The 27,034-nt window shown below is 40.0% G+C and overlaps 1 protein-coding gene across 3 annotated transcripts in view; it reads left to right on the top strand.

The window, feature by feature from the left end:
* Positions 1 to 27,034, top strand: part of LOC124872573 (NAD(P) transhydrogenase, mitochondrial-like) — a 42,005-nt gene that overhangs the window by 698 nt on the left and 14,273 nt on the right. For 2 of the 3 annotated variants that reach the window (XM_047372741.1, XM_047372742.1), the window contains exons 2-14: positions 1,698 to 1,913; positions 8,045 to 8,274; positions 8,663 to 8,880; positions 10,768 to 10,855; positions 11,022 to 11,110; positions 11,606 to 11,793; positions 12,051 to 12,184; positions 13,021 to 13,212; positions 16,282 to 16,435; positions 17,625 to 17,786; positions 22,525 to 22,635; positions 26,454 to 26,599; positions 26,768 to 26,963. In XM_047372741.1, the coding sequence (XP_047228697.1) occupies positions 1,760 to 1,913; positions 8,045 to 8,274; positions 8,663 to 8,880; positions 10,768 to 10,855; positions 11,022 to 11,110; positions 11,606 to 11,793; positions 12,051 to 12,184; positions 13,021 to 13,212; positions 16,282 to 16,435; positions 17,625 to 17,786; positions 22,525 to 22,635; positions 26,454 to 26,599; positions 26,768 to 26,963 (2,062 nt within the window). In that variant the 5' untranslated portion in view covers positions 1,698 to 1,759. Of the gene's footprint in view, positions 1 to 1,492; positions 1,575 to 1,697; positions 1,914 to 8,044; positions 8,275 to 8,662; positions 8,881 to 10,767; positions 10,856 to 11,021; positions 11,111 to 11,605; positions 11,794 to 12,050; positions 12,185 to 13,020; positions 13,213 to 16,281; positions 16,436 to 17,624; positions 17,787 to 22,524; positions 22,636 to 26,453; positions 26,600 to 26,767; positions 26,964 to 27,034 lie in introns of those variants that run through there. The other variant, XM_047372743.1, reaches the window with a different exon arrangement.

The following is a 27,034-nucleotide window of genomic DNA, read 5'->3' as shown; positions in this document are numbered from 1 at the left end:
ATACCCCATTTCTAGGTTGAATCTATTGGTATTTTTACTGTTTTTATATATCTCTTACAATAGTTATACTTTATATGTTATGGTTTACGTTTTTAATCTATTTTTGTCCAATAACCAATCAGTGATTAGACAGTGATTCAATCAACATAGTCTCCAACATTGATTTTCCTGCATTGTATTTAAGAGAGGTGCAGAGACATACTAATAAATAACAGCTCACACTGTTAAACCTTAACGTGAGAGTAATGGACTGCTAGTCACCTATTTGTCCTTGGATATTTTGTGGGAAAATACTTCCTGGTTTCTGTCCATTTCTCAAATGTGTGAATTTTATTGTTTGTTTTTTTTTGTTCTTGCCCTTACCTTTGAACGTAAATAATACCCGAAGATGACTGCTTTGTGTTTTTGCAGACTAAATGACCAGTCAGATTAAAATAAACAAAAGCCGATGTTATTTTAGGTCCTCCATAGATCCTCTTTTAAAATGGAATTGTATGTAGAGATGCACCAATCAATTAAATTAGCTAGTTTTTTTCCTCAGTTGGCTCAGATCAGTGCTTAACAGGTCAAATCAATCTTTGAGTGCATCAAACCAAAAACTTGCACACTTTTCACATCAACCACCAGCATGCAACTTAATGCACTATTTAGATTAATTAAAATGTAATAGACAAGGAACATATGGTTCATGCGTGGATAGGATCATCTTTTAATTTCTTCATTTTCTGTTGAATTTGGAACTACTACCTCAACAACAGCATTTTTTAAAGTAATTTTGATTTTTTATAGTCCTTAGAATTAAAAAATCAGGACCGGTCAGAATCAGTGAGTCAGACCCCAATAACAATTTGAAATGGGTGATGCTCAGGAAAAGCCTGATATATGCATCTCTGATACTAAATTGAAGCACTAATAATTTTTTTTTACATAATTCTGAAATTAGTTGTCGCAGTAAATCACTGCTGAAGAAATCACAAGACACAACATTACAAAGATCTAAGGCAAAAATGAGTTGCCTGTGACTGCAAATGATAACCAGTTGTGCTTGATAAGCGCCCTAAAGGAGGCAGTTATGATCAGACCTTTAATCAATACATTTAGTATCATGTGGTCTTTTTCTGCAGGGACGGGTTGTAGTGTTTAATCATTTTACTTTTATTTTGGTGCTGATGTTGTTGTGTGTGTGTGTTTAGCATGTACACTATGTTGTCCTCTTTATTGAGGCCACAGAGTGACAAAGAGAAGTTTACAGCCAGCCAGTCGGTCAGTTCTAGATTGAACCTTACTATACCAAGCACCAACTTCAGTTTAGCCTGTTTCATTATCTCTATGTATAGTAAACATGTTGTCCCAGATGCTGTCTACTCCTTTGGCATTGGTCAGTGGGCTACAACTTAAGTAAAGGATTTTTTGCTAATGCACATAACTTAAAAAAAAATCTTGTTTTTATATGGAAGAAACGCAAAATATTGAACATTGACTGTTTTTCAGGGGCTGATTGTGAATAAGACATGTTGGATAATTAAAGGTCACATGTCTCTGCTGTTTCTGTACAAGGTTCACCAGAAAGTCAGGTGATAGTCTTAAAAAACATATTGACATGTTTATTTTCCTTCTTAACTCCATTCTTTCCTGACCTCTAATTGCCCCTACCCCTGTGTTTCTGCTGGCTCACGTCCTTCATGTCTTCTCCCCAGGACGGCTGCTGTCAGTCCAGTTGAGCTCCCGCTGACGTGCTAGTGTCAGGTGTGCGTGCACCATGGCGAGCCTCCTGCGCGTCGTGGTGTCCAGCTGCTCAGCCCCAGTGCTCGGGGGCGTGTCGTCCGTGAAGGTGCATACCAGCCCTGCTATCAAGTTAACATGTGTGCGGTTTTTCAGGACCCATCAAGCTCTCTGGCGGAGTGCAGGTCCAGGTAAGATACAGAGTTAATTCTAAAAACAATCAAATGAAAGAGTGGGCTCAAAAAAAAGAAAATGTCTACTTAGAAATGACTGCATTTACAGTCTAGAGCAACATACTGATTTTGTAATTCTTCAGAGAAGACTCTCTGCAGAGGTCATGGTGTCTTTGCTGCCATGAAATTCCACCACCAGTATGAGTTTGGTACAGTGTGCACTAAAAGCATGCAGTTGTAATGTTGACATTCTTTCATGTAGTAAAGATGACTTTCAGATACCATCTGCAGCCTGAGCAAATACAACTATTTCAGACATTCTGCTAGTTTGTCAAAATACAAAACAGTGAATACTTTAACTGATATCATGCATGCATTAATAGTCATCAAAAACAAGATGATGTTCCTGTTTGCACTACGAGTGACTCGAAGATGGATGGTGCTAACTACAGAGGCTGCCAAAGATTTAGACTAAGACACGGGGCACTTTTCTGTTTTCAATATTGTGAAAACTTTGTATTCTTTTCTTCCCACTTCATAATTATGCACACATTAAAGATTGTGGTTTTATGTGACAAAATGTGAGTTTGAATACTTTTGCAAGGCCCTGCAGATAGAGTTCAGCTGCTGCTACCCACATGAAAGCAACATCACCTGTAGCTGTTGTGGACATTCTCATGAGTTTGCATTGCTACTGTGCGGCTCTAACAGTGCTGTTTTTTGTTGTTGTTTTTTTTACTGTCAATTGGAATAAAAGGTCAAAGTTATGTTCAGTTAAGTGGTAGCTCTCATGCAGAGTGTTTAATTTGTAACCTTAATTTACAATAGCATTCTACCTGTTCGTCGTTTTTTATTGGTTATGTTCTTTATTGGTTATGTTTATTGGTTATGTTTATTGGTTATGCCAGCAGTATCATTTTAAGTATACCGCCAGCATTAATCTCAACCAGTCAGGAAGGGTACTAGCTGGCTCCAGGAGCTTAATGTCTGCGTGTGCTTGCTTCTTCTGCTGGTTGGTTCATATAGTGTCAGAGGTTGACATTCCTATAGTTCAGACAGCTCCAGTAGCAGATGGCAACTTCTGTCCTGAACATGCAACTATGAACCAGCCTTTGTAGAGTAGGAACATGCTGTGAGTTGGTATGACTTAGCCTTGACCTCTGTGGACTTATGTAGACGGGGATAAAAAAACAAAGAGGCTATGTCCAATATAATTGTACTGTTGACCTGTAGATTTATAGACATTTAAAATCCCTTCCAGTATTTGGCTGTTGAGATGGGTCATCACAGAAGAAAGGGGAAGGAAAGAGAAATATATGTCTGGTGTTTTATGTAAAGAGACAGAGAAGGTAAAAAGGTCTTAGGTGGAATTTTCCATTGCAGCTAATGCATCACATGACCTGCTTGTTGCTTGAACCAGGCCTGAAGATTCAGAAATAGTATTCTTCTCAGATGGCCTTCAGTTTACTTTGTTTTGTTTTATTTTCTCCTTCTTTTTGAAAGTCAGCACTGAAAGTTTTTTTTTTCTAAATGAATTTGCCTTTAGCAATATAACCTATACTGTCCTCTATTATATAAACTGAAGGTTAGCATTTCTGGTTTGTCAAAAGCCTTTTTCTTCATCTAATGAAATGATTAAACCATTTTTATTTTAGATGACACAGTAGTCTGTTAGATTGATGAATCTTCTTGTATTATTTATAGCATACTGATTTTTAATAACCCCAGTCTGGACAGGATGTATAATATGAGGGGTTATCTTTTCAATCTATATGGCCAATGTCTTCCAGATGATTTTAAGATCTGCATGTACACACGTGGACAAAATTGTTGGTACCCCTCGGTTAATGAAAGAAAAACCCACAATGGTCACAGAAATAACTTTAATCTATAAAGGTAATAATGAATAAAAATTCTATGAAAATGAACAAGTGAAGTCAGACATTGCTTTTCAAATATGCTTCAACAGAATTATTTAAAAAAATAAACTCATGAAACAGGCCTATGCAAAAATGATGGTACCCCTGAAAATAATGTGACCAAAGGGACATGTTAAATCAAGGTGTGTCCATTAATTAGCATCACAGGTGCCTACATTCTTGTAATCAGTCAGTGGGCCTATATATAGGGCTACAGGTAGTCGCTGTGCTTCTTTGGTGACATGGTACCACACTCAACATGGACCAGAGGAAGCGAAGGAAAGAGTTGTCTCAGGAGATTAGAAAGAAAATTATAGACAAGCATGTTAAAGGTAAAGGTTATAAGACCATCTCCAAGCAGCTTCATGTTCCTGTGACTACAGTTGCACATATCGGCAACAACTTAATGCTCACCCTCTACCAATGATCCACATAGCCCTGTCTTTCAGTGTTTAACCCTTTCTCTCTCCTAGACATAGCGATTGACTGATCTTAACTGTAACAAACTCTATGTGCTCTCTTTCAGACTCTAACCTTGAAAACTGGCTCAGAGTTTATCTGTTCTTTCTTTCTAGGTGAAACGACTAAAGGAGCTACATCCATTAACATTTACTTTTCCTTCCCATAGAAAGTACTCCTGGATCAGTGCTCCTTTGTTCTCTTTGTGTCTCTGCTCTGTTCTCTCAAACCCCCAGTCGGTCGTGACAGATGGCCGCTCACACTGAGCCTGGTTCTGGTTCTGCTGGAGGTTTCTTCCCGTTAAAAGGGAGTATTTCCTCTCCACTGTCGCTACATGCATGCTCAGTATGAGGGATTGCTGCAAAGTCAACACCAGTGACTGTCCACTGTCTCTACATGCTCATCCAGGAGGAGTGAATGCTGCAAGTCAATGACTGGATGCAATCTGCTGGGTTTCCTTAGATAGAAAAACTTTTTATCCAATTTGAATAAATAACTGAATCTGACTGCACTGTTCAATGGTTAGGATTAATTGGAATGTATGTACCTGACTTTTGTGAAGTGCCTTGAGACGACATGTGTTGTGAATTGGCGCTATATAAATAAACTGAATTGAATTGAATTGAATATTATTCAGAAATTTAAGATCCATGGGACTGTAGCCAACCTCCCTGGACGTGGCCGCAGGAGGAAAATTGATGACAAAACAAAGAGACGGATAATAGGAACGGTAACAAAGGAACCAAGAAAATCTTCTAAAGAGATTAAAGGTGAACTTCAAGCTCAAGGAACATCAGTGTCAGATCGCACCATCCGACGTTGTTTGAGGCAAAGTGGACTTAATGGGAGACGACCAAGGAGACCATTGTTGAAAACAAAATCATAAAAAAGCTAGAAAGCTTGGTCTCAGTCGCAGGTCATGGGTCTTGCAACAGAATAATGAAAAGCAATGTCTGACTTTCATTTGTTCGTTTTCATAGATTTTTTATTCATTATTACCTTTGTAGATTCAAGCTATTTCTGTGACCATTGTGGATTTTATTTTCATTAATCGAGGGGTACCAACAATTTTGTCCACGTGTGTATAAGCGTCTTTGGGCGGTAGCTTGATGGAAGTGTGGAATCTTTATCCGGGTTGAGAATAAGATTCATGTTTGGAGAGTATCGAAGTTTTCTGAATTTCTGTGCCCACCCATTGGAAGGTGGGGGCCAGCCGTGGCCAGACCTCTTTGTAGAGTTCTGCAAGGAAGCCATCCGGTCATGGAGCTTGGCCTTTAGGCATACTTTTAACAGCTTCATGGAGTTCATTTGCTGCATAAGGTAACGCCAGCACCTTTTTCTGTTGCTCATTTAATTCTGGAAAATTGATCTCATTTAAAAATTAATCTATGTCAGAATTGGAGGTTTCAGTTCAGTTTATTTATATAGCGCCAATCCACAACACATGTTGTCTCAAGGCTCTTCACAAAAGTCAGGTACATACATTCCAATTAATCCTAATCATTGAACAGTGCAGTTAGATTCAGTTATTTATTCAAATTGGATAAAAAGTTTTTCTGTCTAAGGAAACCCAGCAGATTGCATCGAGTCAGTGACTTGCAGCATTCACTCCTCCTGGATGAGCATGTAGAGACAGTGGACAGTCACTGGCGTTGACTTTGCAGCAATCCCTCATACTGAGCATGCATGTAGTGACAGTGGAGAGGAAAAACTCCCTTTTAACAGGAAGAAACCTCCAGCAGAACCAGGCTCAGTGTGAACGGCCATCTGCCACGACCGGCTGGGGGTTTGAGAGAACCGAGCAGAGACACAAAGAGAACAAAGGAGCACTGATCCAGGAGTCCTTTCTATGGAAGGAAAAGTAAATGTTAATGGATGTAGCTCTTTCAGTCGTTTCATCTAGAAAGAAAGACCAGTTCAACTCTGAGCCAGTTTTCAAGGTTAGAGTCTGAAAGAGAGCACATAGTTTGTTACAGTTAAGCTCAGTCAATCGCCATGTCTAGGAGAGAGAAAGGGTTAAACACTGAAAGACAGGGCTATGTGGGTCATCAGTAGAGGGTGAGCATTAAGTTGTTGCCAGCAGAAGCTCGGACGATTCCCCTCTCCAGAAAGGTGTCAGAGGTAGACACAGAGTCAGGCCAGGTGTAGCTTCTAGGAAGAGAAAAGAGAGAACAAGGTTAAAAGCTGAAATAACAGCAAATAATGCAAAATTGGAGAGTAGTGTGAGAATGTAGCGAAGAGGGTGTAAGTGGTCATTATGTCCTCCAGCAGCCTAAGCCTATTGCAGCATAACTACAGAGATAGCTCAGGATAACCTAAGCCACTCTAACTATAAGCTTTATCAAAAAGGAAAGTTTTAAGCCTAGCCTTAAAAGTAGACAGGGTGTCTGCCTCACGGACCAAAACCGGGAGCTGGTTCCACAGGAGAGGAGCCTGATAAATAAAAGATCTGCCTCCCATTCTACTTCTAGAGACTCTAGGAACCACCAGTAAACTTGCAGTCTGAGAATGAAGTGCTCTGTTAGGAACAATCAGATCTCTGATGTATGATGGAGCTAAATCATTAAGGGCTTTATATGTGAGGAGGATAATTTTAAATTCTATTCTGGATTTAACAGGGAGCCAATGAAGGGAAGCTAAAATAGGAGAAATATGATCTCTCTTTTTAATTTTCATCAGAACTCTTGCTGCAGCATTTTGAATCAGCTGAAGGCTTTTAACTGCATTTTGTGGACATCCTGATAGTAAAGAATTACAATAGTCCAGCCTTGAAGTAACAAATGCATGGAATAATCTTTACAAATATTTTTGTAAAAATGGCAAAAAAAAGTTGATTAATTTCTTTATGGTCATTATTTGGTACACTGTTACTGTCAGTTATTGTTAAAATTGTTTCCTTTTCTTTATTCTCTTTTAATTTATTACTATGATCAAAGTTCTCTAACCGCAATCTCTGTATTTCGAGTTGTATTCTTATCTCTAGGATTCTGTTTTCAGTATTTTAGTTTTGGTTTCCCTTTTTACTTTAACAGGTTTTCTTCTTTGATAAGTCTTTTATTTTCTGTTCTAGTTCCAAATCAGTTGCTTTTCCTTCTTTTCCTTATGTGATATATAAGAACATTTTTTTCCCTGCATGTAACAACCTTTTCTGCCTGCCAGAAGACACCAAAAGAGATATTAGGTTGATCATTTATTCTCTAAACTTCGGTCCACTCTCTTTTAAAGAACCTGGTAAAATCTTCATCTTTAAGTAATGATGTATTACACCTATAAAGTTTTACAGGTGGTGTTACCATCATATTTATTGTTGCATGGCCAGTCAGGGAAATAGGATGACTTTTGCCTCACATACCCCCTATATGATTAGAAAGAAGTCTATACTGGAATAAGAGTGACAAACAGGTGAGAAAAAGGTAAATTCCTTATCTGATGTGTGACAAGAGCGTCAGGCGTCATATTAACCAAAATATTGCATATACTGCTTTAGTGTATTATCTGACTGCAAGTTAGAAAGTGCAGACAATCTGCTGAGCTTGTCTGACTCTATGTTCAGAGTGAGAATAAAATCTCCTCCCACCACAAGTTCTGTGCCAGTCTGAGGTGAAAGGGCAGTTTTAATCATCCACATTGGGATCCTCATCACATACATTTTATAGCTTGTTGCTGTATCCTGTTTTCCAGTTTCGTATCTGTTAACAATGAAATGTGAGTAAATAAACAGTTGGATCTTATCTCAAATATTTTTTTTTTTTTTTGTGTTTGACTCTCCAGGAATCCCATACAAGCAACTCACAGTTGGTGTTCCCAAAGAAATTTTCCAGAACGAGCGTCGTGTGGCCCTGTCTCCGGCTGGTGTCCAGGCTCTAATCAAGCAGGGCTTTAATGTTGTCGTGGAGTCTGGTGCCGGAGAACCCTCGAAGTTCCCTGATGAACAATACACTCAGGCCGGAGCAGCAATTCAAGATGTGAAAGACGTGCTGGCGTCTGATTTGTTGGTGAAGGTAGGCTTTAAATAGAAATGTGAAGCAGTACAAGGAAAAAAAAATAAAAACATGTTCTTGAGAGGGAAATAATCTGTAGTCCTTATTTTCCTTTTAACAGTGGACTTCACAGAACGTATTTTAATAACACACAGATGAAACCGCTGGACTTAACAGTTCTTTCGTTAAAAATACCACACATACAGCTGCAAGCACAGGTTGCATATTTAGTTTTAGGTTGCACTTATTGCAGAGTGTTAACTTTACTCCCAAATGCAGGCAGAAAGAAAAAATACCAAAAATAAAGAAGTAAAGAACTAATTCCAATGATTTGATCTCAGTATCTAATGTGTAGACTGGTAATATTAAATCTGTGTATTTATCTCCGCTGGATTCCATCTGATTCCAGGTGCGTGCTCCCACATTTAACCCTGCTTTGGGCATTCACGAGGTGGACTTGATGAAGGATGCTTCAACTTTAGTCAGTTTCATCTACCCAGCTCAGAACCCTGAACTGATGGACATGCTGTCAAAGAAAAAGACCACAGTCCTGGCAATGGACCAGGTGCCCAGAGTCACCATCGCCCAGGGTTACGATGCACTGAGCTCCATGGCAAACATTGCAGGGTAGGTAAACAAGCTGGAATGTCCTGCATTTAGATTTTCATGTTTAGGAAAACTTGTCCTGTCCATTTCTGTCTGTCAAATACAAATATTATTTTGGTTCATAGAGCAGAATATGTTTTAAGAAGTATGAAGATATGTAGTTCTTGCATAACATGTAACACTGAATGAGTATATAAAGCTGTACTGGAAGTACTTTTACCAACATTATGATCAGCAAGCTAGAAATCCTGCTTTTTTTATAGTTTATTTCCATAGTCATACCGGTATTTATATACTGTTGTCATACAGGGCTGCAGCTAACGAATATTTAGTGATCAAGTATTGTATTTATTATTCTGATGACTAATCTAGTAATTGGATTAATACACTGCTAAAAAAAATAAAGGGAACACTCAAATAACACATCCTAGATCTGACAGAATGAAATATTCTCATTAAATACTTTGTTCTGTGCAAAGTTGAATATGCTGACAACAAAATCACACAAAAATCATCAATGGAAATCAAATGTATTAACCAATGGAGGCCTGGATTTGGAGTCACACACAAAATTAAAGTGGAAAAACACACTACAGGCTGATCCAACTTTGATGTAATGTCTTTAAAACAAGTCAAAATGAGGCTCAGTATTGTGTGTGGCCTCCTCCTGCCTCTATGACCTCCCTACAACACCTGGGCATGCTCCTGATGAGACGGTGGATGGTCTCCTGAGGGATCTCCTCCCAGACCTGGACTAAAGCCTCCTCCAACTCCTGGACAGTCTGTGGTGCAACGTGACGTTGGTGGATGGAGCGAGACATGATGTCCCAGATGTGCTCAATCGGATTCAGGTCTGGGGAACGGGCGGTCCAGTCCATAGCTTCAATGTCTTCATCTTGCTGGAACTGCTGACACACTCCAGCCACATGAAGTCTAGCATTGTCCTGCATTAGGAGGAACCCAGGGCCAACCGCACCAGCATATGGTCTCACAAGGGGTCTGAGGATCTCAGTCAGTAAAATACGTCTTTCTGGTGCGCTTTTTAAGCTTGAATTGACAATAAACGACATAGTTGTGAAAATGGCTGGTCTGCCGCTGCAGTGGATGTTTCCTGTACAGGTGTTGCAGCATTGAGGACGTGCTACTATGGAATGTTAATTCAGTTTTGCAGAACATGCACTGCGCTGTGATTTATTTTCTGTTAAGTTTAAAGTGATCCCTCAGTTTTGGCACTTCCAGTCGTTTTCTCAGCGGTTCTTTTTGCCCCTTGTCGTCTCCCTCCAGAGCTGATAACCGCACTTAGAATATAATAGAAATGTTATGTAATGTTTCACTGTGGGGAAATTCAGGTGTGTCAGCAGCAACATAAAATGCAAGTTGAAGCAAGCAGATATTCACAAAGGTAAAAAAAACGGTAAAAATCAAAAAGTAACAGTAGACTGTACAGTAAGGGAAAATATGAAAAAGAAATACTGTACAGTTATTAAAAATGGCATACTCAGATTAAATGAGTAGGGGGTTTTAGAAAATGTACAAAATGCACTTGTATAATTGTGCATAAAAAACAACAACAGACTATAAAGAAATTAAAAAACTTTGCAAGTAACAGCAGGGATGGAAACACTTATTGAGTTTGTTAAGGTCAGTGGTGATAATAAAAGTTCTAACTGCTGCTTTCTGCACCTTGACAACCCCCTATCAGCAGCGTAGGCCTCGAGGCAGATCATTTGCCTCAAAGAATTTTAGTAATCGAGGTACTTGAATCATTTGAGGAATCGTTTCAGCCCTACCTTATTGGTAGCTAAGTTGCACACAGTTTTGAAGATGAGTTTATCAGCAACTACAGTGTTTTTCAGTAAGCTTTCAACCTTATGCTTACACTTCTACATGTATTTTTTGTCTTTCCAGATACAAAGCAGTCGTGTTGGCAGCTAACAGTTTCGGGCGTTTCTTCACCGGACAAATAACAGCAGCTGGTAAAGTGCCACCTGCAAAGGTGAGTGTAGTGTGAGAGTGTATGTTTCTGCAGTTTATCCGTATATTGAGTTGAAACTGTCCTGCATGTTTACAGTCAAAGCTGCCAATTGCAGTTTTAACTGTAGGTATGCTGCAGCCCTGCGCTGCTCCATCACAGCTAGTTCTGTGTCCGTGTCTGTGAGTAGGTGCTGATTATTGGAGGAGGTGTGGCAGGTCTGGCAGCTGCTGGTACCGCCAGGGCCATGGGAGCCATTGTCCGAGGATTTGACACCAGGTTCGTGTGCAAGGTTATTGTTTCTGAATAACAGAGAGAAAGATTTGTACAGCAGCCTGGGCAGTATTTGAATAAAATAATGTATTGTTTTTCAAGAAATGTGTTTAATGATTAGTGCTTTTTAAAAATAATAAAATATTTTTTTATTGCTATTCTTGCTACACTTCTTTTCACAGTTCTAATTGTTTTGATAAATTAGATGATTATTATTTCTCTGTTATCCACATCCCTGGATAATGTGCATACAAACAGTATTTTGTTTGACCTGTAGTCCAAAATACATACGATTTTTGTTTTATTCTCATATCTGAAGCATCACCTTTTTGATACTAGAGTACACTATGTATTTTTCACATATTAGCAGATCACTGCTCGACCTGCTAATTTCTCTTTTATGATGTTTCTTACATTAAACATGTATTTCATGATCAGCTTCTGTTCATTTCTGTCCAGCAATTATTTCCCCCGTTTTTCCTCATCTCTGGTCTCTTCCAGAGCTGCAGCGTTGGAGCAGTTTAAATCTCTCGGCGCAGAGCCGCTGGAGGTGGACATACAGGAGTCAGGAGAAGGCCAGGGAGGTTATGCCAAGGAAATGTCCAAGGAGTTCATAGAGGCAGAGATGAAGCTGTTCGCCAAACAGTGTCAGGAAGTGGACATTCTCATCAGCACGGCTCTTATCCCGGGTACGCTCTACAGCAAGGACACAATATACATGATTACAGGCCGGTTATCTAAACGGTGAACTTTCTCATAGTCCATCCTTGAAATGAAGTCTACAACATGTTTTTCCTCTTATCTATTGGCAATATAACAGAATAAGAAACTTACACGATCAAAAGATTTACATGAGCTTTAAATGTCTTACGTTGTTGCATAGGATTGAATAGATTTAACACCTTTGATGTAATTGTTTTTTTTTTCTGAAATTGTAATACTGCAGGTAGGCGGGCACCAACTCTCATCACCAAACCAATGGTGGAGAGCATGAAGGATGGTTCAGTGGTGGTGGACTTGGCCGCTGAAGCCGGAGGAAACATTGAGACCACAGTTCCAGGAGAGCTGTCTGTACACAAGGTCAGTCCAGTCCAGAGTTTTAGCTGGGAAGTGAAAAAAACTGGGACTTTCCTCAGCTGGAGTTTCCTCCAAAAATGTTTTATAGTTTATTTCCTTAGTCATACCGGTATTTATATACTGCTGTAATACAGGGCTGCATCTAACGAGTATTTAGATCTGCAGATTTTTCATTTAGCTACTTAATCAAGTTTACTTTATAAGTAATACAAATACATAAAACACAAAATGCAAGTAAACAATTAATTCGGTTCCCTTTGTAAAAATATTAACAATATTTTGTTGCTTAAACTGCATGTTTTTAGTGTACACATTTGTAGCAAAGGATGCATCTGCAGCTAAAAAAACATTATACCTTAACGTTGGTTGAGTTATAGTCACAAACAAGTTTTTGAAAAAAAAAAAGTTATTTTAAATGGTGTAAATTGATGCCATTTATGTATGCATCAACCTGCCCTTTAGTAACTACAGTTTTAGTGACAAAAATAACTATCACTATCTGGAGTCTGTGATTGCACTGAACGAAAACCAAACTGATATTAACACTGTAGAGTTAAGTATTTGTTTATCACCAGTCATATTATCATTGTGAAATTTACTAATATCGGAAATCTGTAGTATTTCTTAGTTTTTTTTCTAAATTGTGTTACTTGTATCTCACTCAATAATGGTATTCAGGATGCTGGACTCTCTTGGTGCCAACAAGGCTAACACTATGGTGCACACTCAATTAACAAACTAAAAATGAGTTTGTTCCTTTTTTTCATGCTTGAATATAATTTATTGTGGGGTTTAAAGTAATTATTTCCCATTTTTTTTTCCATTTGGGATTATTTTAGGGAGTGACTCACATTGGTTATACAGACCTGCCCAGCCGCTTGCCAACACAGTCCAGCACTCTGTACTCCAACAACATCACTAAGCTGCTGCGGGCAATCAGCCCTGACAAGGAAAACTTTCACCTTGATGTCAAGGAGGTGTTTGATTACGGGACCATGGATCACGTTGTCCGAGGATCCATTGTCATGCAGGTATGAGGTCTCATTCACTCTGGTAGACAAGTAATGCTGCACATATGTTGCAGTGCGGTGTGTATTGTTGTTTTCAGGTAACTGTTACAGCTATGGTGCAACAGAAAAAGAAAAATGTTTTTCACTTCATTTGAACAAAATATAATCCTCATAGAACAGAAGAGCAAACCAAAATTATTAGTGAAGAGGCTCTAAGGCACCAGTACCTGCATGTACAACAAGACATTTGTTTTGCTATTAACTTAGCTTTAACTCTGCAAATATTTTGTAGAATTTCCATTATAACAAACCTTTGGCCAACACGGCATATTTGGAACTTTAAAGTTTGATCAAACCTAACGCCGAAAAGACTATCTCATAATATAATAGTACAAAATATAAAATTAACATGCCATTAAACTTGTGCATAAAATAATATGGAACTGAATAACATTTTCCAACTAAAGTAAAAGAAATGCTAGATCACCTGATCTGAAACGTCAGGATTTACCCAATGTCAAGTATGCTTGCACAGTGGGCGAAAAAAAATATTTCTTTATCTTCAGGGCAGAGATATACAGGTCCTTCTCAAAATATTAGCATATTGTGATAAAGTTCATTATTTTCCATAATGTCATGATGAAAATTTAACATTCATATATTTTAGATTCATTGCACACTAACTGAAATATTTCAGGTCTTTTATTGTCTTAATACGGATGATTTTGGCATACAGCTCATGAAAACCCAAAATTCATATCTCACAAAATTAGCATATCATTAAAAGGGTCTCTAAACGAGCTATGAATCTAATCATCTGAATCAACGAGTTAACTCTAAACACCTGCAAAAGATTCCTGAGGCCTTTATAACTCCCAGCCTGGTTCATCACTCAAAACCCCAATCATGGGTAAGACTGCCGACCTGACTGCTGTCCAGAAGGCCACTATTGACACCCTCAAGCAAGAGGGTAAGACACAGAAAGAAATTTCTGAACGAATAGGCTGTTCCCAGAGTGCTGTATCAAGGCACCTCAGTGGGAAGTCTGTGGGAAGGAAAAAGTGTGGCAGAAAACGCTGCACAATGAGAAGAGGTGACCGGACCCTGAGGAAGATTGTGGAGAAGGGCCGATTCCAGACCTTGGGGGACCTGCGGAAGCAGTGGACTGAGTCTGGAGTAGAAACATCCAGAGCCACCGTGCACAGGCGTGTGCAGGAAATGGGCTACAGGTGCCGCATTCCCCAGGTCAAGCCACTTTTGAACCAGAAACAGCGGCGAAAACGCCTGACCTGGGCTACAGCGAAGCAGCACTGGACTGTTGCTCAGTGGTCCAAAGTACTTTTTTCGGATGAAAGTAAAATTCTGCATGTCATTCGAAAATCAAGGTGCCAGAGTCTGGAGGAAGACTGGGGAGAAGGAAATGCCAAAATGCCAGAAGTCCAGTGTCAAGTACCCACAGTCAGTGATGGTCTGGGGTGCCGTGTCAGCTGCTGGTGTTGGTCCACTGTGTTTTATCAAGGGCAGGGTCAATGCAGCTAGCTATCAGGAGATTTTGGAGCACTTCATGCTTCCATCTGCTGAAAAGCCTTATGGAGATGAAGATTTCATTTTTCAGCACGACCTGGCACCTGCTCACAGTGCCAAAACCACTGGTAAATGGTTTACTGACCATGGTATCACTGTGCTCAATTGGCCTGCCAACTCTCCTGACCTGAACCCCATAGAGAATCTGTGGGATATTGTGAAGAGAACGTTGAGAGACTCAAGACCCAACACTCTGGATGAGCTAAAGGCCGCTATTGAAGCATCCTGGGCCTCCATAAGATCTCAGCAGTGCCACAGGCTGATTGCCTCCATGCCACGCCGCATTGAAGCAGTCATTTCTGCCAAAGGATTCCCGACCAAGTATTGAGTGCATAACTGTACATGATTATTTGAAGGTTGATGTTTTTTGTATTAAAAACACTTTTCTTTTATTGGTCGGATGAAATATGCTAATTTTGTGAGATAGGAATTTTGGGTTTTCATGAGCTGTATGCCAAAATCATCCATATTAAGACAATAAAGACCCTGAAATATTTCAGTTAGTGTGCAATGAATCTAAAATATATGAATGTTAAATTTTCATCATGACATTATGGAAAATAATGAACTTTATCACAATATGCTAATATCTTGAGAAGGACCTGTACAAGATAATTTTTTTGTGTTTTAAGGAAATGTCAGATGTTCCTAGCAGGCTTGTTTTATTGAGAAAAGCTCCATAATGCACATAGTAAATGTGAGAATAACTTTTAAAGTCTGTGTTCAGTTTGTTTTTTAACAGCTCAGTTTATTACAGCTGATGTTTTTTGTTTGTCCTCTATGATATAGGTTGAAAGGGCAACGGGATTCCATTGATAAACAGCTTTTCTGTTGACCTCTTGTAAAACAGCGCTTTCATTTCCTCTCGGAAAATGTTGCAGACAGACGCATGGATGGAGCATCAAGACATTTTGATCTGCCTTGTTGCTCCATGTTTCATAGTTTTCATAGTTTCCCTGCAGATGATGTCTGCAGGGAATGCTGTTTTAATCATTGAATATATCTACCATTACATTTCTACTCTTTGATTTAGAACGTTTTGCAGCCTGAAAGAATGAGGCAGAACTATTTGCCAGTGTATTTTACATGGTAAAGAGCAGAAAGAATGGAGGTGCCTTCATTAGTCACTAGGTGTCACTCAAACACTACATAACGTTTCCCACTGTGTTCTCAGTGTGTTTACAGCTACAGATGAGGCCATGTCCTTAGTATACCAAACACAAATTTAATTATTAGAAGAATGAAAAGGTCACTTTAAATGTCAATTTTTATTTGTGAATGTACTGATGTGTAATTATAAAAATGCAACAAATGACCATAAAAGAATGTTTGTTCTTTGACAACACTGTCCTTTCCACCATTTAATGCTGTGACCTTATTTATCTCTAATATATCCATTGTCCAACCATAAAAGTAACATGATGGCTTTAAATGGTTTACATTTTTGTCTTCTAATTGTTTTATCTTTTCCATGCTAAGACCTTTTTTTGTTGTCATTGTTTCAAGGACGGAAGGAACTTGTTCCCCGCTCCTCAGCCCAACAACGTTCCCACTGCTGCTCCTCCTAAAACCAAGACCATCCAGGAGATAGAAGCCGAGAAGGCTGCACACATCTCCCCCTTCAGGGCTACTCTCACCACAGCTAGCATGTACACTGGAGGTTTGTAGTTTTGGACGAATCTGATCATGCTGCTATAATTTGATTCTTCATTAGAGAAAATTACACGTCCAGATTCCCCTGTCTTCACTGCTAATGGTTAGCAGCAACTCCAGAAGGACGTGGAGGTGTGTTAAAAGGTGAAGGATGGGTTAATAAGCTGCTTTTTAAGTCACTGCTGGAATGTGTGCAGGAGACGAGAAGTGACAGGCACATTTCGTAGGCCTGTGTGCACACACACACACACACACACACCCTGTTGGTCTCAGGAAGTGTGTTCTGTAAAACAAGTTTTATGCTGGTTGTTTGAAGTAGAGCTTTGGTCAGGGGTTCTCATAGTGCTGCATTGCATTTGGTCTAAGTATGTAGTTATGTGTTTCACACATTGTCTAGACGTTGGAGTTGTTTCCCACTAAAAGCCACCACACAGCTGCTGATGTCGGGTGATGCCATAGCCTACATACACTTGGTTAAATGACTATTAAATGAAATGCAGCTTTTAGAGCGATTTAAAGGTGATTGTCATGAAAGGTGCAACAATTTTACCATTGCAAGTATTATAACAATAATTTATTATGAGTCAGTGAGATTAATTTTGACCTTGATCTTGCCCCCTGCTACATGATGTATAGAATTAGTCATTGTTAGGGATGTTTGTTTTATTCAATCTCTTACTAATAATTGCAGTATTTACTATTTTTGCATATGATTCTAGGTAAAAGTCCTATTTAATGTCACTGTTTTAGAATAAACCTCATTACATAGTCATTGCAGTCTTTACAAAGTACACACTTTTAAAGTAAAACAATATGGGAAAAATTAAAAACAATGCATTTGGAAATTTTCACAGTGCTTCAGTTTTTCCACATTTTATGTTGCAGCCGTCTTTAAAAATGGATTAAAAACATATTTTTTCATCAAAATTCTACTCCTTACGTTAAACCAGCCTCGGTAGTAATCATAGTCCCAGGCCTTCTTAAATGTCTCTATAAGCATTTGCTCACATCGTTCTTCTCTGCTGATCCCCTCAAGCTCAGTCAGGTTGGATGGGCATTTCCTGTAATTTTGTGAAATACTGAGCCTTTCTGTTGATAGTACAAAATGTGGAGCTGAAGACGGACATGTTTTACTTCAACCTGCTTTGATCATACCTCACAAGCAGCTCTAAATATGTCTTCTGTTTCTGTAACAGGTATCGGCACCCTGCTTGGTTTAGGCTTGTCTGCTCCTAACGCTGCCTTCACTCAGATGGTCACTACCTTCGGTCTCGCTGGCATCGTGGGATACCACACAGTTTGGGGAGTCACTCCTGCTCTGCACTCTCCGCTCATGTCTGTCACCAATGCCATCTCAGGTTGGTGGAGGAGGGGAGGGGTTGGGTTATAATTCGAAACGGGGACCACATCAAATCTCTCACATGAGTTCTTCAATCTATTCCCTCACATGTCTGGTAGTGACAACAGGGTTCCTGCATAGTCCTAAAAAATACAGAAAAGCATTTAAGTATCTTTCAGCTCTGGATAAGGATGGAAAAATGTACATAGTTCAGACATTCATTGATTAATTTATCCATCCATCAGTCTGGCCTTCCATTTATCCTTCGGTCCATCCATCGATCTATGGACCCATTCATCTATCCATTCACCTTTCCATTTTTTTATTCATCTATCCATCCATGCCATTCATCCTTTAAGATGTCCATCCATCCATTGACCTATTCTGTCCATTCGACCATCCTTCTGTTCCTCCCTCTGTCCATCATTATGTCCATCTACCTAAACATTAAACCATCGATCAGTCCATTTAGTCTTTGTTGATCTCTCAATCTAGTAATTTGTGCATCTATCTATTCATTATTTCACTAGTTTAACCATCCATCCATGGACTGATGAACTTCTGAAATTTGAGTCTGGAAAAATAAAGACTTATCACTTGGAAAAATTTGCAGGGCTCTTGGAACAAAAGGCTCCATAAATGATATTTGGTTTTAATTTTTCTTATTAAAGTCTTTGCTGTTAACTTTTATTTCTATTGATAAGCAGCATCAATGTTAGAACTAAAGACCAAAGAGGAGAGCACAGCATGTTGCATGTCAGTGCTTTTGTACACGGAGAGGTTGAAGGGGTACATGTACGTGTGTTCTCGGGGCTTTCATCATGCTGAAGCAACAGGAAGTGACACTGTTGGTGATCTTCAAGGTTCAGGGAGATCTTCCCTCTTCAACACAGTCGGACATCGAGTCCAACAGTTTATCAACTAAGACAGTTTATACTTATTTAAAACTTTAGTATTAACCCCAAATGCCCTCTTACGCTGTTGGTGGAGTTGTGAATGCATTTTAAAATTTAGGAATTTGTCGCTCTAAAATAACCCTAAAATCTTCTTTAACTTGAGATGAACAAAGGAAATGAGCCTGAAGTTTATTCCAAGCGTTGTTTGACCTGTGCCTGCCACCTAGTTCTTCTTTTTTCCCTTTCTGTCTGTTCTTTGTCCAGATTTTCTGTGGTTGTATAAATGTTTCACTCCTGTTACCGAATGGCTTATGGAAGCAGTCATATCTTGTTATTGTTGTGCCAGGCGTTGTTAAATCGCACACACATATACTCAGAAGTACAATCGCTGGCAGACATCAGAGGATCATGGTGCAGTTTAGAGTGTAAGTGATGGACAGCTATATTCTTCTTTGAACATTTATAGTATTACTTCCACTGGTGACCAAATGGTGGGTCAGCCTAAGTTCCTCAGATACTGGTTTCATGTCTAGTACAAAACTAAAGATCATTTGTCACATCAGCTGACTGGAGAGATAAATTTTAATCCACTTGAGAGCACTGGCTCAGTGTCTACATATTTGTTCCAGGAAACCTAATGTTTGTCAGATCATCAAGGTTGATCAAATATACGTCTGTGTATGTGTCATAGTTGGCTTCGAGGTTTGTCTAATGGTGTGTTTTGGCTTTTTGACTGATATGTTCATTGTTGGGTGTGTAACTGTATACAGTGGGAAGAACTAGTATTTGGTACTCTGCTGATTTTGCAGGTTTTCCCACTTGCAAAGCATGTAGAAGTCTTTAATTTTTATCATAGATACTCTTCAGCTGTGAGTGATGGAATCTAAAACAAAAATACAGAAAATCACTTGTGTGATTTTTAAGTAATTAATTAGCATTTTATTGCATAAGTATTTGATACATCATAAAAACAAAACTTAATATTTTGTACAGAAACCTTTGTTCTTGACGAGGTTTGCACACTCTGCAGCAGGGATTTTGGACCACTCCTCCATACAGATCTTCTCCAGATCCTTCAGGTTTCATGGCTGTCGATGGGCAATACGGACTTTCAACTCCCTCCAAAGATTTTCGATTGGGTTCAGGTCTGGAGACTGGCTAGGCCACTCCAGGACCTTGAGATGCTTCTTACGGAGCCACTCCTTAGTTGCTCTGGCTGTGTGTTTCGGGTCGTCGTCAAGCTGGAAGACACAGCCACGACCCATCTTCAGTGCCCTTACTGAGGGAAGGAGGTTGTTGGCTAAGATCTCCCGATACATGGCCCCATCCATCCTCCCATCAATACGGTGCAGTCGTCTTGTCCCCTTTGCAGAAAAGCATCCCCAAAGAATGATGTTTCCACCCCCATGCTTCACGGTAGGGATGGTGTTCTTGGGGTTCTAATCATTCTTCTTCTTCCTCCAAACACAGTGAGTGGAGTTTAGACCAAAAAGCTCTATTTTTGTCTCATCAGACCACATGACCTTCTTACATTCCTCTTCTGGATCATCCAGATGGTCATTGGCAAACTTCAGATGGGCCTGGACATGTGCTGGCTTGAGCAGGCGCTGCAGGATTTTAATCCATGGCGGCGTAGTGTGTTACTAATGGTGTTCGTTGAGACTGTGGTCCCAGCTCTCTTCAGGTCATTGACTGGGTCCTGCCGTGTAGTTCTGGGCTGATCCCTCACCTTCATCATGATCATTGATGCCCCACGAGGTGAGATCTTGCATGGAGCCCCAGACCGAGGGATTTAGACCATCATCTTGAACTTCTTCCATTTCCTTATAATTGGGCCAACAGTTGTTGCCTTCTCACCAAGCTGCTTGGCTGTTTCCCTGTAGCCCATCACAACCTTGTGCAGGTTTACTATTTTATCACAGCTTTACTGGTCTTGGCCATTGTGGAGAGGTTGGAGTTTGTTTGATTGAGTGTGTGGACAGGTGTCTTTTAGACCGACGAGTTCAAACAGGTGCAGTTAATACAGGTAATGAGTGGAGAACAGGAGGGCTTCTTAAAGAACTAACAGGCCTCTGAGAGCTGGGATTCTTACTGGTTGTTAGGTGATCAAATACTTATGTCATGTCATAAAATGCTAATTAATTACTTAAAAATCACACAATGGGATTTTCTGGATTTTTGTTTTAGATTTCATCACTCACAGTTGAAGAGTACCTATGGTATAAATTAAATTACTTCTACATGCTTTGCAAGCGGGAAAACCTGCAAAATCGGCAGTGTATCAAATAATTGTTCTCCCCACTGTTTGAAAAAGTTTTTGATTACAAACATTTTTGATCTGCCATGCTTTGTTTTCTGGTAGTATCTGATGATTTTCTTTAAAATAGCTGGTCCTCTTATTGTCTGGCTATTAATTCGTTTTTCCCAAACAGAATAGTACTAATGTACCGTACTGTACCAATAATACTATACAGTTCTGTTAAAATGTAGGCAGAAAACTCTAGAGAAGGCCTTTTCTGTCCATACCCATCACCATCAATATTGTCTCTGAAGGAACTTGGATAGTTTCAGTTACTTCAAAATTTAACTTCCCTTTCAGATTAATGAAGTATTTTTGAATTGAATTGTCTTGAGTCCTTCACCACACTCAACGTTGGGCGTGAGTCTCTGTTCCTCCTATTTGTCTTCAGCTCCACACCCGTCCTACACGGGACAGTTCCAGTTAAAGTGCTAGTCCATTATACATCTGCCCATCTGTGTGTCTGCCGTCTGTTCGTCCATCCATTTGTTACTCCACCTTTTATCCATCAATCAGTTTGTACATTATGTGTCCCTGTTTGGGTGTTTTTCTATTAATCCATCCATCTGTCTCTTTGTTGTTTCTCCTTTCATTCAGCTGTCTCTTTGTCAATTATCCACCCATCTAGCCACCCGTTTGTGTATATTCTTGTTCATTATCTACCCATCTTTCTGTCCAATTGACCATTTTTTGTTCATCCAGTCATTTATTGTCCGTTCATTTGTCCATTTGTTTGTCCTTCATTTGTCCATTCATTAGCTTATCCAGCATCAGTCAGTCTTGTGTTGAGGGAACTTTTGTATTTATACTTCAAAATGGGCAATGTATGGTAATTTCACATGAAAAATGTCTGGAAATCTATATTTAGATGTTGAAAAATCTGCCAGACTGTTCTAGTACAGAGTATCGTGATGATGTTACTTGCTGTGTTCATCTCTTTGATTTTAGTACAGATTTTAAATGAGCTTGTAATTACATAATAGAAGTTGAGAAATGATGTTTGGCAACATTTGAAACTTTGTATAAGGCCTGATATACAAACATGATTGTAAAGCTAGCTTTTGGCAGAGAAATAAGGCCAAACCTCCACTTTTTTTTTTTCCATCAGTTGAAAGGCTAATCTAGGATTGCAGACTTCAACCACAAACATGCATGCACAGAAACGCACACACCTGTTAGTCAACCTAAAATGCACACAAGTCTGTGTGAACGTGAGCTCTCAGTGCTGTGTATTGCATCTTACTGCCTGTAAATCATTACAGGGATGATGTTATCAAGGTTTCCTGGGTCGTTTTGGTGAAAACACGCAGTCACAAACTCTCCTTTTGCTTTTTATCGTTTATCTTCCCGTTTCTTTCTTTTTCCATTCCGGCAGGCAAACTGTTTTCTGAGCACTGTGTCTGTAGAGGTTCTGATAAACAAATCTAATAAGTGTTGATTCAACGTTTAGAGTTCCTTCTTTTTATTCATCAGCTTCACCAAGGTTTTCATTGCCATGTCATTTATTGTGAAAATGTAATTTCATGAACACTGACACATCTATATATATGTGGTATCTGCAGGTCTGACAGCTGTGGGTGGTCTGTCCCTCATGGGAGGGGCCTACTTGCCATCTACTACTGCAGAGACATTGGCTGTGCTCGCTGCCTTCATCTCTTCGGTCAACATTGCTGGTGAGTCACCTAAACGCAGATGCCTCACAGTGACTCCTGCCAGTTACAGCAACGCCGAGCCAAATATATAGCAACTTGAGCCGGTGATCGAGTTGGTTTGTGTCGATTGTACCATAACATCATTTCAGCTGTCCCCTGTTCCCCGTCTGTTCAGACCAGAGTCAATTGGACCACACACATCCAGTCATTTTTCTCGCCTAAATAATTCCAATTGCTAATAATTCATGGAATCATTAGTATACTCATCACTCCCTAATAGCCCTGGGAGATGGTGTTCTTCCACACTTTAGTTTCTCTACGCTAACAGGAGGCCTTCAGGGGAGACCGATGCAAGTAAATGAACAGTTGACAGGCATAATTGAATTGTCATAGCATAACCTATACAGCACAAGGTATGAATGACCTACTTTGTTTTATTTTTTGACGTTTTCTTTGGGAACAGCTCCACATTTTTTAGCAGTTCGCCAAATTACCCAAAAACCCACAAGAACAGAAAAAAACATATTGCAGAAATGGGAGAAAAACGTATGAAATCCCACCCTAGTGAAACAGAACCTGATATCTGGTGCCTAATTTACTCATTGGTGAAATTTGTTAAATGAATTGAATAAAGTTCAGTTGTTAATGTTAATATGTTATCGAACATCAGTGTTTTTCTTTTGTTAACCAGATCCAGTGTTTCCCATGATGTGTTGTACTATGATTTCTGGGATAAAGAAAACCGAGTATGGAGAAACATTTGCCTTCCTGACTTTCTCTAGCGTTTTAAAGAAACAAAAATTGATGTTGTCCTCTGGCATTCAAATTAAGTGTTAATATTTAAGTTTTAGCAAAAAATTTACCTGAGGAAGTTCCCTCAGGGACTCCCTGAGTCCCTAGCTTCATTCTTCCACATATATTTCCAAAAGGAATGTTTGGGCTGCTTTTGTAAAAATATCTGCATTCACACAGACTTCAAAATTACATGTAGTAAAAACATCTACATGAACTACATCAAAATACAAAGGGCATGGATCTAAACGTAACTGGAGCAAGCAGTGTGTATAACAAAGGGAAGCTAAATAAATGTTTAGGTCTGGTTTTCTGCTGGATAGCAGAAATAATCACCTATTCATTCTCTATGTACTGTATTTTATCTGTATTTCTGCACTTCTGTAATCTATTTGCTCAAATATTTATTTGAATATCTATTTATATAAGAAATATTTAAACATGCAATTATTTATGCATGCATGCATGCAGGGACAGGGTGTGCAGGAACCAGGAGCAGCGGATCTACGCCGGCTGCTGTTTGCAGGAGAGGAAGGTTCACCATCTCCACCACCCTGGGAGCGTTTAAAAAGGCACAGCCAGAAAGCACAGAAATATTTTGTCTTCTTTCCTGGTGGTTAACAAGGCATTTTGTTTCGGATGGGCTCTCTGTTTACTGGCCGGAGTGTGCGCACACTTGTCTGTACCATTCCCATCATAATTGAAGGGGAAACAAAATGCGTAAAACTAATCTACGAATCAAACTAACATTGTTACATCGTAATGAAATCGTAACCCTTACCCTGTTTTATACCTAAGCCTAGGCCTTACCCATCATCGACCTGAAACCTTTGTTTATATTTAAAAACTCCTTAGAAAAAAAACGTGTTGAACTTTTAACTTTTTGTATTAGTTGGTTTTTTTTTCTTTGCAAGAATTTGTTTTTGCTCCACTAGTGGAACCATTTTTGGTTTAAAAACAAAATATCAAAAGGATATTATTGGATTCTGGGTGTCTTGTTTAAATACAAGAAAATGTCTCTATATTAATATATTATAGCTATCTATATACACTGCTCAAAAAAATAAAGGGAACACTTAAACAACACAATATAACTCCAAGTAAGTCAAACTTCTGTGAAATCAAACTATCCACCTAGGAAGCAACACTGATTGACAATTAATTTCACATGATGTTGTGCAAATGGAAAAGACAACAGGGGGAAATCTTTGGTGATTATCAAGACACACTCAATAAAGGAGTGGTTCTGCAGGTGGGGACCACAGACCACTTCTCAGTACCTATGCTTTCTGGATGATGTTTTGGTCACTTTTGAATGTTGGTGGTGCTTTCACACTCGTGGTAGCATGAGACGGACTCTACAACCCACACAAGTGGCTCAGGTAGTGCAGCTCATCCAGGATGGCACATCAATGAGAGCTGTGGCAAGAAGGTTTGCTGTGTCTGTCAGCGTAGTGTCCAGAGCCTGGAGGCGCTACCAGGAGACAGGCCAGTAGACCAGGAGACGTGGAGGAGGCCGTAGGAGGGCAACAACCCAGCAGCAGGACCACTACCTCTGCCTTTATGCAAGGAGGAACAGGAGGAGCACTGCCAGAGCCCTGCAAAATGACCTCCAGCAGGCCACAAATGTGCATGTGTCTGCACAAACGGTTAGAAACTGACTCCATAAGGATGGCATGAAGGCCCGACGTCCATAAATGGGGGTTGTGTTCACAGCCCAACACCGTGCAGGACGCTTGGCATTTGCCAGAGAACACCAGGATTGGCAAACCCGCCACTGGTGCCCTGTGCTCTTCACAGATGAAAGCAGGTTCACACTGAGCACATGTGACAGACGTAACAGAGTCTGGAGACACCGTGGAGAGCGATCTGCTGTCTGCAACATCCTTCAGCATGACCGGTTTGGCAGTGGGTCAATAATGGTGTGGGGTGGCATTTCTTTGGAGGGTTGCACCAGCTAGGTGCAGTGCGGTTGCTAGGTGCAACCGCACTGCACCTAGCAACCGCACTGCAACTAGGGTTCCTCCTAATGCAGGACAATGCTAGACCTCATGTGACTGGAGTGTGTCAGCAGTTCTTGCAAGATGAAGACATTGAAGCTATGGACTGGACCGCCCGTTCTCCAGACCTGAATCTGATTGAGCACATCTGGGACATCATGTCTCGCTCCATCCACCAACGTCACGTTGCACCACAGACTGTCCAGGAGTTGGAGGAGGCTTTAGTCCAGGTCTGGGAGGAGATCCTTCAGGAGACCATCCACCGTCTCATCAGGAGCATGACCAGGCGTTGTACAGGAGGTCATACAGGGACGTGGAGGCCACACACAATACTGAGCCTCATTTTGACTTGTTTTAAGGACATTACATCAAAGTTGGATCAGCCTGTAGTGTGTTTTTCCACTTTCATTTTGTGTGTGACTCCAAATCCAGGCCTCCATTGGTTAATACATTTGATTTCTATTGATGATTTATGTGTGATTTTGTTGTCAGCACATTCAACTTTGTACAGAACAAAGTATTCAATGAGAATATTTCATTCAGTCAGATCTAGGATGTGTTATTTGAGTGTTCCCTTTATTTTTTTGAGCAGTGTATTATCGCGCGTTTTAACTGGGATATTTTATGGCCATAGTTGCAAGTACTGGATAGAAACACATGTTAACCTCAGGTTCACCTTTTATGTGTGTGTGGAGGTGGCTGCAGTCATTTCAGACAGTAATGTGATCTATTTGTAAAACTCTGAGACACTGTCTGGTCGCTGGTTGACACTTTTGAGGTTTTCTGTTTGAAATAGTTATATTGACATAAAGTAGACTCAGATTCCTCAACTTTGTTTTTGGACTTGGCAACAAGTTTAAGCTGTTGGCTTTGCAGCACCTGTTGATCACTTTCAGGTGCGCTGAATGGCAGCTTCCACACTTTTTCCCTTAAAACACTTTTGTTTTCATTTGCTATTTATTTTGTTCTTTAAATATAGATTTAAAGCCTTTATTCTGTTAAGTCAATCTAAAATGTCCGTGTCTTTATTTTCTGTGTCTTTCCCAGGTGGTTTCCTTGTGACCCAGAGGATGCTGGACATGTTCAAACGTCCCACCGATCCTCCTGAGTACAACTACCTCTACCTGCTTCCAGCTGGCGTTTTCGTTGGAGGCTACGCTGCTTCTCTGCAGTCTGGATACAACATTGAACAGGTGCAAGAAGATGCTGATGCCATGTCCACGTGTTCAGCCTATAGAGCATTTGTGGAATTTCCCCTTTTCAGAACTAGTGGAAAACAGACCTCTGAATGTACCCTTTGTTGGTCCAGATGTTACTCAGGACCTTCCAACTAAAAATCTTGTCTTTCTTTTCCTCAACAGATGATGTACTTGGGCTCTGGTCTGTGCTGTGTCGGTGCCCTTGCGGGTCTTTCCAACCAGACCACAGCCCGCCTGGGTAACACTCTGGGAATGATCGGAGTCGCCGGAGGGCTGGCTGCCACTCTGGGTGCCCTCAAACCGAATCCTGAGCTCCTGGCACAGATGAGCGCAGCCATGGCTGTGGGTGGCACTGCTGGTAAGCATGTTTGTATTTACTTTAATAGAATAATCTGTGAGACTTGCAGGCAAACCCTAATGCTTGCTGAA

This window comes from Girardinichthys multiradiatus, chromosome 8 (assembly GCF_021462225.1).
Source record: "Girardinichthys multiradiatus isolate DD_20200921_A chromosome 8, DD_fGirMul_XY1, whole genome shotgun sequence".
NCBI lineage: Eukaryota > Metazoa > Chordata > Actinopteri > Cyprinodontiformes > Goodeidae > Girardinichthys > Girardinichthys multiradiatus.
This window is presented reverse-complemented; position numbering and strand designations above follow the sequence as displayed.